The sequence below is a fragment of the Euleptes europaea genome, chromosome 3, assembly GCF_029931775.1.
Source record: "Euleptes europaea isolate rEulEur1 chromosome 3, rEulEur1.hap1, whole genome shotgun sequence".
Lineage (NCBI taxonomy): Eukaryota > Metazoa > Chordata > Lepidosauria > Squamata > Sphaerodactylidae > Euleptes > Euleptes europaea.
The window spans coordinates 87684827-87697142 of NC_079314.1; the positions used below are offsets into that span (position 1 = coordinate 87684827).

The 12316-nt window shown below is 40.2% G+C and overlaps 1 protein-coding gene across 2 annotated transcripts in view; it reads left to right on the forward strand.

Annotated features, from left to right (window-relative positions):
* The window catches only part of IFT56 (intraflagellar transport 56), a 35341-nt gene extending 23264 nt beyond the window's left edge, over positions 1–12077 (forward strand). For both annotated transcript variants that reach the window (XM_056846182.1, XM_056846183.1), the window contains 4 exons: positions 1718–1787; positions 7019–7125; positions 9194–9327; positions 11781–12077. In XM_056846182.1, the coding sequence (XP_056702160.1) occupies positions 1718–1787; positions 7019–7125; positions 9194–9327; positions 11781–11892 (423 nt within the window). In that variant the 3' untranslated portion in view covers positions 11893–12077. The remainder of the gene's footprint in view (positions 1–1717; positions 1788–7018; positions 7126–9193; positions 9328–11780) is intronic.
* The last annotated feature ends 239 nt before the right edge of the window (positions 12078–12316 follow it).

A 12316-nucleotide genomic window follows, 5' to 3' on the forward strand; every position in this document is an offset into this window, starting at 1 on the left:
ATGTGTGTAATCCAAAACTAATCTGTATGGCTATTGTTGAATGTTGTCTTTGTCTGGAGGTTTTTCAGGGCAGGAAGCCAAGCCTTATTCATTCTTAAACTCTCCTCTTTTCTGTTAAAGTTGTGCTGATGTTTATGAATTTCAATGGCTTCTCTGTGCAATCTGACAAAATAGTTGGTAGAATTGTCCAGTCTTTCAGTGTCTTGGAATAAGACCCTGTGTCCTGTTTGTGTCAGTCCATGTTCAGCCACTGCTGATTTCTCAGGTTGGCCAAGTCTGCAGTATCTTTCATGTTCTTTTATCCTTGTTTGTATGCTGCGTTTTGTGGTCCCGATGTAAACTTCTCCACAGCTGCAAGAAACCTGAGAAATCAGCAGTGGCTGAACATGGACTGACACAAACAGGACACAGGGTCTTATTCCAAGACACTGAAAGACTGGACAATTCTACCAACTATTTTGTCAGATTGCACAGAGAAGCCATTGAAATTCATAAACATCAGCACAACTTTAACAGAAAAGAGGAGAGTTTAAGAATGAATAAGGCTTGGCTTCCTGCCCTGAAAAACCTCCAGACAAAGACAACATTCAACAATAGCCATACAGATTAGTTTTGGATTACACACATTAACAGATCACTTCAGGATACAATGGTTCCATATTAACATACCATACCCTCATTAGCACATTATCTTGATACTTACAGGACAATACTTCTGCAGGACAATACTCAGCTCAAACCCAACCCCTTTCTGACTATATATTACTCTTCCTACACCCTTGACACTGAGAGACACTGTCCTTCAGTGTTACTACTCTGAAGATGCCTGCCACAGTTGCTGGCGAAACGTCAGGAAAGAAAATTCCAAGACCACGGTTACACAGCCCGGATAACCTACAAGAACCAATACATGTTTCTGCTCAACAATTGCATTCTAACAGAATGTGGCTTTCAAAGGGTTTTTTTAAGCTTGTTAAAAGTATATATGCGATGAAATGAGCCCTCCCATGATCACAAAAAACTATTATTTGAGGAAAGATTAAACTTTTGAAAGGCTTGCAACGGTGTAGTAACGGAGAGGGTGTTTTGCTCTTCTAGTCACAAACAATATCCAGTAGCTGCCTGTAATGCTTGGACGAGCTCATTGTTCACAGCAGTTACAAAAGCATAGCAAGTGCTAGGTAGAAAAATATTGTGCTTTAAGTTATTGGAAAATGCAGTATCCCAGCAACAATAATATCACATTGAATGAAGCTAAGTAGTTTTTGCATAGTAGAGATGCGTGTACATTTATGGCTTCCCAAAATGGTTCTTGAAAGACCAGTAGAGGGTCAGTGTTTCACTACTTCCTTCGCATTCTAGAAACAAATGCATTCTTTCTCTGCCTATGCATTCTAGTCTTTACCTCACCCCATCTTCCTTCACGCTTGCATGTTATGCATCAATACCTGCTGGTAGCTGTGCATAAGGGCACTCCCCAACCATCCTTTAGCATTTCAAAACTAGAGATCACTTGATAACACAACTTGGAAGGATAATTTATGCATTATTGTACATTGAATTTGCCTGCATGTCACACTCTCCCACACTAAACACAAGTTACCCGTAAATCTTGGCTTATATGAAATCTGGCTGTAGGTTGGAGTGAGAATATGTTTATTGTATGTGCTGCAGAGCAGATATTTACTGCAGTTTTTTCCCTGCCTTCCCTCCCCAGGTGTTCCTTCTGATTCAAAGTGAGAAAATAAAGAATGATTTTGTATACATCAGCTGGCTGGCTCGCTGCTGTGAGTTACTTTACTTTTCTGTCACGGATAAATCCTTCTCTATTGTATCATCCTTTGCAATTTCTTTCCCTAATTTTATTTAACTTTGTGAGTTAATTTTAATGTATATGAATGTAAGTTTCAAATATGTAGCCTATATAATAGGCAAGTGTCACACAAGAAGCTAATCTTGCCCAAACACCAGTTTGTGAAAATAGACAAGTTCCTGGGAGTGCCAAGACTGGGGGCCTGATTCTGATGTGACCATAGCATAGACAGGAAGGGGAGCTTATGCCTTATGCACTGTTTTCCATACCTGAAATATCCCTGGAGAACCACTGTTTGCCCTGAAGAAACAATTAACAGTACAGATGGGTACCTGTGCATTTGCCACAGTGGAGCAAATAACAGTTTCCTCAATTGGGAAAATTGTGTTAGAGAGAAGGCTTAAATTCCCTTTCATACTACAGTCCTGATAGAATTGGAGGTGGATACTTGTTTGTGGCTTCCTAGAGGCACCTGGTTGGCCACTGTGTGAACAGACTGCTGGACTAGATGGACCTTGGTCTGATCCAGCAGGGCCTTTCTTAGGTTCTTATGAAACATACATGATAAATGCACTTAAAAAAAAACCCTGGGAGATCTGATCTTAGAGTTTCAACTGTCTTTGGCCCTGAGGCAGCAAGAGATGCTTGAAGTTTCTGCTTGCAGAGTAAGTGGTGTCTTTGTCACCTGCAAATATTTCAACTGACCAACAAATGGTAAAATGTCCTATTGGGATGAATTGCTGTTGAAGCAAATATTTCTTAACTTTCTTGCATTCTGGCTTTTCGCTGTATAAAATCCATACTGCAATCTCATTTCAAAATATGTGTGTGTGTATTCACTCTCAATATTAGCTGTGTCTTTATGGGATTTGAGACACAGTCTGCAGACCTCAAAGATTTCTACATAGGTTTCTACTTTGAGTACTGATACAATGCAGTAGCAACAGGGCTTCCATATGACAAGTTTCACCAGTTTCTTGGAACCAGTCCTTTGGAAGCAGCTGCTCCCCCAGGCCACCAGGGCTTTTTTGGTTGTTGTTTTTAATTGACAATTTAATCAATATAACAATGTGTGGATCTCATTTCCCACCCACAGGGCAGCTATCCAGGCTTTACTGTGATCTCTCCCTAAACTTTGCAGCAAAGTGGTTTGGAGAAAAATAAATGCTAGAGAAACCTTGGGAGGTGCACAAATGCATCATACCCAGGGATTTTATGTTGGTATAGCTGTGGGATTCATAGTGATACAGATAAGTGGAACAGTAGATTAAGGGAACCTAGACTTTTTTCTCTGCTGGAAGTTGCTTCCATGGACTTCCATAACAAAGGGCAGGAAAGTAACAGCCCATCCTGACATTTCAGTCACCAAAGAATGAAGGGTAGCACAAGGAGTGCATCTAGGTATCCCCATTCAGAACATAGGAAGAAACATGCCTGGACTGCCAAGCAGGAAGAGAGATGTTTCAGATGATTCACGGGGATCTAGAGGTGTTAGGGAACAGCAGGTAGGGCAAAAAACATTATAATTTGGTCCCTTGGTTATGAAAAGATCATATATAATCCAGACTACAATCTTACATTCATGTTGTTATTTGAAATAGGTGTTGGGTTGCTTTCACAAGGGGTGGATAACCCAACTGCATATAAGAATATCTAAGGAAAGTAGTGTAAAACTATGAAATGTGCTATATTTGAATTCTATATGGGGTGGGATTGACATATTCCTCAGTAATCAAAACAAGCTGCTGTGAACAAGATCAGGTTAATCAAATAGAATGCTGCTTATTGCATAGGAGGACCAAAAGAAATCAAGTTTGAGATCTTCTCTTTTAGAGTCTGAACAAAGATTAGGTAAGAATCAGTACATAAGTTATAGCTACCTGGCTCATCTGCAACAAACTGCTTACCAAAGTAGTCTGCTCTACTCTACATAATGTCACATAAGTATGCTCACAGAAGTTGCAGTGGCAGCATCCATTGCTCAGGAACATTAGGGTTGCAGAACTCTCTACTCACAAAAGTTCCCAGAGCAGCTTGGTGAGCATGCTTCCACATCCTTTTTGTTTATTTAAATATTTCTATTCCTCCTTTCTTTATGTTTCAAGGAGGCTTACAAATTACTCTTAAAATAGCACAATTTAAAACTTGCATAATAAAACCCCAAATAGCCCCCCTCCACTATTGAAGGTATTTGTATCAATGTGAAAAATACATAATTTAACTACTATTCTCCACCACAGCAGCTCTAGTCATCTGAGCAAAACCTTCTGAATGTTCCTCCATGCAAATTGGTAAGATCAGCAACTGCCTACTCACATGCATTCACTGTGATGGCTTCCACCTTGTGGAACGGCTTGGCTGTGGAGGTCAGGAAGGCTCCCATAGTACTATCATTTCACAAAATATGCAGAACAGAAATGTTCAGGAGGGCATTCTTGTAATGAAATTAGAGATGTAGACGGATAGAACAGTCCAGAAGGTTACCTTCATATGAGGATGGGGAGTGGGTACTGCATTGCCTTGTACCACATTCTGCATTACTTGCACTGTGTTGGCCTGGGTGGTCTGCTGTTCATATTGTCATTTAATTTTTTGTTCCTAGTTGTAGTGCATGGTTCACTGGATGTCCTATACTGTATGAGTACATTTTTTTTCTCTTTCTGTACTCTGTAATCTGCCTTGAGTCTTAGGTAGAAAGGCGGGCTATAAATAAATTAATAAAAATAATCACAAGATTTACAAAATAGCCATAATAAAAACCCAGCATAAAATAGAGTATACTTGAACAACATTAGCCAATAAAAGCAGCACAAGATGATAAATACATACATAGCACTAGCAGCACCATGTAACAGAAGCAATATAAAGAAGCACAAAAATCATAACAAATGAAGCTAGTCCAGTAAAGCTAAAAACAGTAATTGGGCAGGGAAAATCTAAAAAATAAAGATCAGCAAAGAGGATAGGATAAAAACTCAGACAAATGCCTAGGCAATAAAATGTAACATACGAACTGATTTTAAATTCTGCTTGTATGTACTTATTGTTGGCTGCACTTGATAAGTGAATCATGAGCTTGCATATCTTCTTTTACCTGATAACTTAGCAGTAGTAAGTGGACTTTTGTTTCTGAGTGCTCTTAATAATGGGTAGTTAACCAATTTTATTCCACAGGGTCTCCAAAAAGAAACCAAACTGGCAGTTGCTGTACCTGAGCCTTCCCTCATCTTCCCTTTCCCACTGCAGTGTTTTGCTCTTGCAATACGATAGTGCTTAGAAAAGTAGTATCAGGTTGAGTTACTGCTATCCCCTGAGGTAGATGTATGCTCTTTCCCTTAGTTTCTTTTTCCCTAAACTTGACTCATCTTGGTAGAATAAAGGAGCTGGTGTTAACTGGGACAAGTTTAGAAGTAAAGTATTTCATCCCCCTTCTTGACCCAAATCATCCTTGGGTTCCTAAGTAAAAGTGGATGTAATTGACCTTAGTTCTGTGACTGTGGTGTAGCCAGGAACATAGAACTCTGGAAGAATGATCAAACTGGTTACACAAGTACCACTGGAGAATATTGTCAACATAACAAAATGAATGTTGAATTGGTGCCAACATCTGCCATTGGCAAAAGTGTAGTGCGGTTAGCTGCTATAGCTTATAAACAACCAACTATGCTTCCAAGTTGGCTGCAAATTTGCAATGCAATCCAAAAAACTCTGAATATACCTGTGTACAGTTCTGAGTAGATCTGTTTAAGATTTCTCGCGGTGGCTGTAATCTCTGGCAAGGCCATTCTCTATAAAAGTTATAAATATATTGTAACTTTTTTTTTGCCATCAAATCACATCTGACTTGTGGTGATCCCTGGTGGGGTTTTCAAGGCAAGAGATATCCAGAGATAGTTTGCCGTTGCCTGCCTCTGCGTCACTACCCTGATATTCCTTGGAGGGCTCCCATCCAAATACTTGCCAGGGTCAATCCTGCTTAGCTTCAGAGATCTGATGAGATCAAGCTAGCCTGGGCTAGTCAAGTCTAACCATTACATGGACATATTATTCATAAATACACCAATGATTGGCTTCCTTTTCAAAAAAATACCATTACATTATGGCATGAACCAATACTTTTAGGACCCTCATAAACAAGATATTAAATAAAGCTAAAAGCAGACATATGATATTATTGCTAAGCTGCATATATACAACTAAAATGCTTTTGTAGCTGAACATCTCTTATATTTTACAGTCAGTGTATGTACATGACCATACAACTATCATTAAACTATCACCAGTGTTCAAAACCCAATTGTTAATTCCTGTACAGGTATTTTAGGCATAATAAAGAGAAAAGGGAAAGATAACTATGAGGAGATGGTGAAGGAGAAAAAGTATCTAAAATTCTTATGTCCCACTTGTACAGTAATTCAAGTATTGCACAGATTGAAACTGGGCATCATCTTATAGAACCTGTATCTTCTGGTTGCAGAACCGTAGACCTACTAGTCCTTATATGCAAACTATTGTTTGTTTATTTAAAACATTTTTATGCCACCTTTCCACCCAGATCAGGATCACCAACATGGTCAGATAAAAACATTAAAACATTTGAACAATTAAAATTTAAAATTATAAAACAATTAAATGAAAACACACAAACAATTACCAGAACCAGGGAGGAATGCCAATAACAGTTATTGGCGGTATGCCAAATGAAACAAAAAAAGTCTTAATCTGCTAGGTCTCCCACCAATAGAGGAAGAGAGACACATCTCCCTGGAGAAGGCATTCCAAAATTTTGGTGCTAACTAAGATGGTGCAAAGTAAGGACAGTAGTATGAAGACTTGCTTAGAAGATTTTAAATTCTTTTGTCAGAACCCTCTTTCTACAATGTTTTTTCCCCCACACTAGCACTATGCTGTTACTGAGGCAGAATGGACAGATCAGCAGAGTAACCTGTATTTCTGGGTGGGAGCTCAGTTTAAATGGACTACTGCTCTGTTCAAACATGTTGTTTCCTAAGACTGTTTCGCGTTTTTTTATTCTATAGCTGATATTAGACTTTTTCTCTTTGTACTGCGGCTGATGATGGGTGTGGTTACTCTGTTTGTTATCCAAACGGCAGAAAGAACTAGACTCCCGATTAGAGTGCTTCTCTAGCGTTTAGCTAGTGCTATGTATCAACATGTCTCCACTAGCTTTCTGTTCCTTTGCAGACATTATGAATAAGAAGCCACGACAAGCTTGGGAGCTATACCAGAAGATGGACACTTCAGGAGAGTCTTTTAGCCTTCTGCAGCTTATTGCAAATGACTGCTACAAAGTGAGCCTCACTCCCTTTCCCTCCCATCTTTTAGTAATATTAATTTATCCACAAGAAACCTGACGTATAACTTAATTTTTAAAACACAAGTTTCCACCCATTTCTGCTACTTATGTAGTTATGTGGATGATGGCAATTAAGAACATACACTGTCAGTAAGCCAACCAAGATCTATTAGCATTTTTCTAATATTATATAAGACAAACATTAAACATTAGTGTGTTAATCCTGTATAATAGTGCTTTATAGATTCCCCCCCCCCTCAAATTAATTGACTTCAGTGAACTTAGAACAGTGTAACATGGCTTTGGATGATACTGTTATTCACCATATTTAATATTAACTGAAGAATAATTCTTTCAGGCTCTTATAACCTAAGTCTAAATATCTGATCTCCCTTCTGACTATGTTTCAGTCAGTTCCCAATGATAAAATTTCCCCATTTATTCCTGCCTCTAATCAAGGAAGAAACTGAGGTAAATGCAGATATGTGGCTGAAAACATGTGTTTCAAATGTGTTCTTCTGAAACATATGCTTTTAATTTCCACTTTAGAATTAATATTTTTGTTCAGTTATGTATTTATTGTATTTCACACTGCTTTTCAATCAAAGATTGGCTCTCAAAGCAGCTTATAGCAATTTTGAACATGACCATAAATAAATATGGTAAAAGGTATGTAAAAGGAAACCAGCTCAGGCATTATAGAGCAGTATCTAGCTGCTTCCTTCTCTTCCTCTGGCCCTAGGAATGGCCTTTGGTATCTGTATGAGAGGGCTCAGGTAGAGCTGAATCTAAATAGATCTGAATATAGCCATCCATAATTGTGCCCATTGAGAAGCAACCATTATTCAACAGATTTTTTTTTGCTAGAAATGGTAAGAAAGCATCTTAGGCTGCTTCATGATGGGGGCAAGAAAACATATCCCTACCGTGGCAGTAGCAAGCAGTGCAGGAATAGCACCCACAAATCCCTGTTTCCACACTGCTTGCAGCTGCCCTCTTCCCCCCCCATTCATCCCCCCTTTTCCCTGATGCACCTGCACAACAGCAATGAGGCTAGGACCCCTTAGGCCTGGAGCCCCCTTTCCCCCTCACTTGCCCTTTCCCTATGGAGCAGCAGTGTAACACTACAGCATGGTTCAGCATGAAGGGGGATAAAGGCCCTTTAAATGACTACGGGGGGATAATGCATGCCATTTTGAGATGGAGCTTAGCTCTGTCCCCCTTGCTACAGTGGCAATGAAAGGCATGGCCACTCCCTCACAGCCACTCCTTTGAGCCAGATTAAAACATGTTTTTTCCCCTCCTGCTTAAAGGGGAAACCCATGCGGACTGCATGAAATGTGCTCAGAGTGCATACAGTATGTATGCATTTCCCTTTAATGCAGGGGTTTCCTTCTTTCCATGTGGGAAAAAATCACCATGTCATGTTAAAAAGGTAAAGATCCCCTGTGCAAGCACTGGGTCATTCCTGACCCGTGGGGTGACGTCACATCCCGACGTTTCCAAGGCAGACTTTGTTTGTAGGGTGGTTTGCCAGTGCCTTCCCCAGTCATCTACCCTTTACCTCCAGCAAGCTGGGTACTCATTTTACCGACCTTGGAAGGATGGAAGGCTGAGTCAACTTTGAGTCGGCTACCTGAAACCGACTTCTGTTGGGATCGAACTCAGATCGTGAGCAGAGCTTTTGACTGCAGTACTGCAGCTTAGCACTCTGTGCCACTCTGCAGCCTAATTGAGACTTTTTTTAAAGTTAGGTTTTCTTGAGTTGTAAACAGATTCATTATTAACATATTCGTGTAATTAAACAGGATTTACAACTCAAAAATCTTTAGAGACAGTTTTATCCTTTCAACAGATGATACAAGTCCTACTTCAAAGTACTATTTTAAAACCAAACTCTATTCTAAATTTTCCACGTGTTTGGGTAATTGGAGTGTGCTTACTTCGTACTTGACTAGGAAGATCAGAAAACTTCTATTAGTTCCATGACAGCTGTTAAGTATAACTTGCTGTAGTTTTTTACTTTTACTATGCAGTATTGCTGTCCTTTTTCTCCTTCACAGATGGGACAGTTTTACTACTCTGCCAAAGCTTTTGATGTCCTCGAAAGACTGGATCCTAATCCTGAATACTGGGAAGGCAAACGGGGAGCATGTGTAGGCATCTTCCAAATGATCTTAGCTTGCAGAGAACCCAAGTATGTACATTCAGTTGCTTCCTGTTTTTAGACCTCTTTGGCAATGGCATCAACATCTTGACCACTTATGGGGTTGTGGAATCATTCTGGTCACTAATGTCAAATGCCTTTAGGGAAAGGAAGAAAACCCCTTTCAGTTCAAATACCCTGATAACTGACAGGATGTGAACGGAATGCTGATCTATTAGTTTTGGTGCTTCAAAAGTAAGTAAGGTAAAGGTCCCCTGTGCATGCACTGGGTCATTCCTGACCCGTGGGGTGACGTCATATCCTGACGTTTCAAAGGCAAACTTTGTTTGCGGGGTGGTTTGCCAGTGCCTTCCGCAGTCATCTTCCCTTTACCCCCAGCAAGCTGGGTACGCATTTTACCGACCTCGGAAGGATGGAAGGCTGAGTCAACCTTGAGCCGGCTACCTGAAACCGTCTTCGCTCGGGATTGAACTCAGGTCGTGAGCAGAGCTTTTGACTGCAGTACTGCAGCTTAACACTCTGCGCCACGGGGCTCTTATGCTTCAAAAGTAGTACAGCTCAAATAAAAAGAAGAATTAACAAAATGAAATTAGATCTTGTAAGTAGTGGATAGAAAAACATAGGTTGTACCTGCAAAGTCTCTTTCTGGGTGCATACAATGCATGGGGCTTAATGTGGCCAAAACCCTTTTAAAAGCCATAGTAAATTATTACAGATGAAGACTCTCTTGCATTGTCTTACTGCTGAGACATCTTTAAACTGACCTTTAAATAGTTCTCCCAAATTACTTGCATGCCAATTTTGCCAGTGACAAGACCAGAATTTTTGTCTTCTTTTATTTGTTTATTTGTTGAATACCTGGCTGAGTAATTTCACAATCTTAGAACATCCCTTATTTTCAGAGATCCAAAAGTGTTACAATGTTAGTGATTCTTACTGTTGTATTGTTTAAAAACTTTCACATGATATTCACTTACATTTTTGCAGACTACTACTAGCATTTCTCTTTTTTTCAGTCTTGAGACTGGAAATACCTTCCTCACCCCTTTGATAGTGCAATCGTAAGAACACTTTCCTGGGAGTGAGCCCTCTGAATAGACCTAAGTAGAATTCTGAGACTGGGAAGGGCAGCCATGAAGGAACTAGAAAATATTTTGAAGTGTAAGGATGTGTCACTGGCCACCAAGACTAGATTAATTCATGCCATCGTATTCCCTATTACTATGTATGGGTGTGAAAGCTGGACAGTGAAGAAAGCTGATAGGAAGAAAATAGATTCCTTTGAAATGTGGTGTTGGAGGAGAGTGTTACAGATTCCGTGGACTGCCAAAAAACCAAATCAGTGGGTTATAGATCAAATCAAGCCTGAACTGACCCTAGAAGCTAAAATGACTAAACTGAGGCTATCGTATTTTGGTCATGTCATGAGACGACAGGAGTCACTGGAAAAGACAGTCATGCTAGGAAAAGTTGAGGGCAGCTGGAAAAGAGGAAGACCCAACAAGAGATGGATTTACTCAATAAAGGAAGCCACGGCCTTCAATTTGCAAGATCTGAGCAAGGCTGTCAGAGACAGGACATTTTGGAGGACTTTCATTCAAAGGGTCGCCATGAGTCGGAAGCGACTTGACAGCACTTAACACACACACACACAGAATTCTGAGTAGACCAGCTTAGGATTTGTCATGCCCAGGGCATGACAAATCCTAAGCTGGTCTACTCAGAATTCTGTGTGTGTGTGTTAAGTGCCGTCAAGTCGCTTCCGACTCATGGCGACCCTATGAATGAAAGTGCCTACCACCCTCTACACCTCTGTCTCTCAGGTTCAGGGTTATAAGTAGATCAGGCCATCTCTCTTAAAATTTCTAGAGAGCCATCTCCGTTTCACCTCTCAGGTCCTCTCTCTCACTCACAGAGACATCAGCAGACAGGGTAATCCAGCCCCCTAAAATAACAGGCCCTCACTCAACCATTTCACAGAGTTATTGGGATTGGGGACTCATCCACTGTTCTATTAATACGTTGCCACCATTTATTCATATCCTAAAACATACATAGGCTGAGATCTTTGTGTGTGAGAGTGTGTTTCTTTCCCTGAGACACACAGCCCACTGGGTTAAACAAAACAAGAAAACTTTTATTTGTGGTTTGAACATAACACTGAAGAAAATAAGGTAGGGGTTACAACTTTTCACTTCCATTGAACTTTTGAACTGATCCCCTATTCCAGCATCTCTGATGGTGGACTCTTTTTAGTCAGCCAGCTTTAAGCGGATCTTCACCTCAGCTACACTCAGTCAGACATACTCTTTTTCCCCTCAGCTCCCCACCTGCCAACTCCCAACTGCTCTCTAACTGCCATCTCAGCTGCTGTTTTCCAACTACCTCTCCTAACATTCCATCAGCTCCCAGTAGCCGCTCTTAGGGAGAGGTGGAAACTAATACAGGATTGCTTTCTAAATCGCTTGTCCTTTTCCCTTCAGAGACACCCTAAGGGAAGTGCTGCACCTCTTAAGGAGTACAGGTAACCCACAGGTAGAGTACATTGTCCGGATCATGAAGAAGTGGGCCAAGGAAAACAGAGTCCCCATCTAAACTAGCATTACCCAAGAGGATGGAATTGGCTGCCAACTTCTACCAGAATGTGAAAATGGCTATATTTTATACGTGGTTGGAATAATTCATTTTTCACCCTAATGCCAGCACTGTAGAATATAATAATACAAAATCCTAAGAACAGATCTATATTTTTTATATTAATGAAAACTGTCTGAATGTTATGCAGTTGTGATGAGTATCTTTTTGTTACTTGTGTTATGTAGCATCTCTAGGGTTTTATTTTATTTTATACTGCAGTTCCCAGCATTTAGCTATTTATTTGGTCTTCAGTCCTCAGGTTTTCCAGCTATCTGCATTTCTGCAATTCTTCTAGTAGTGAAGCAGTTTGAGAACTGGGTTATTCAAGTTGTACAGATGCATACTAGACTCTTTGGTATCACTTTCCATATATGAACTCAAA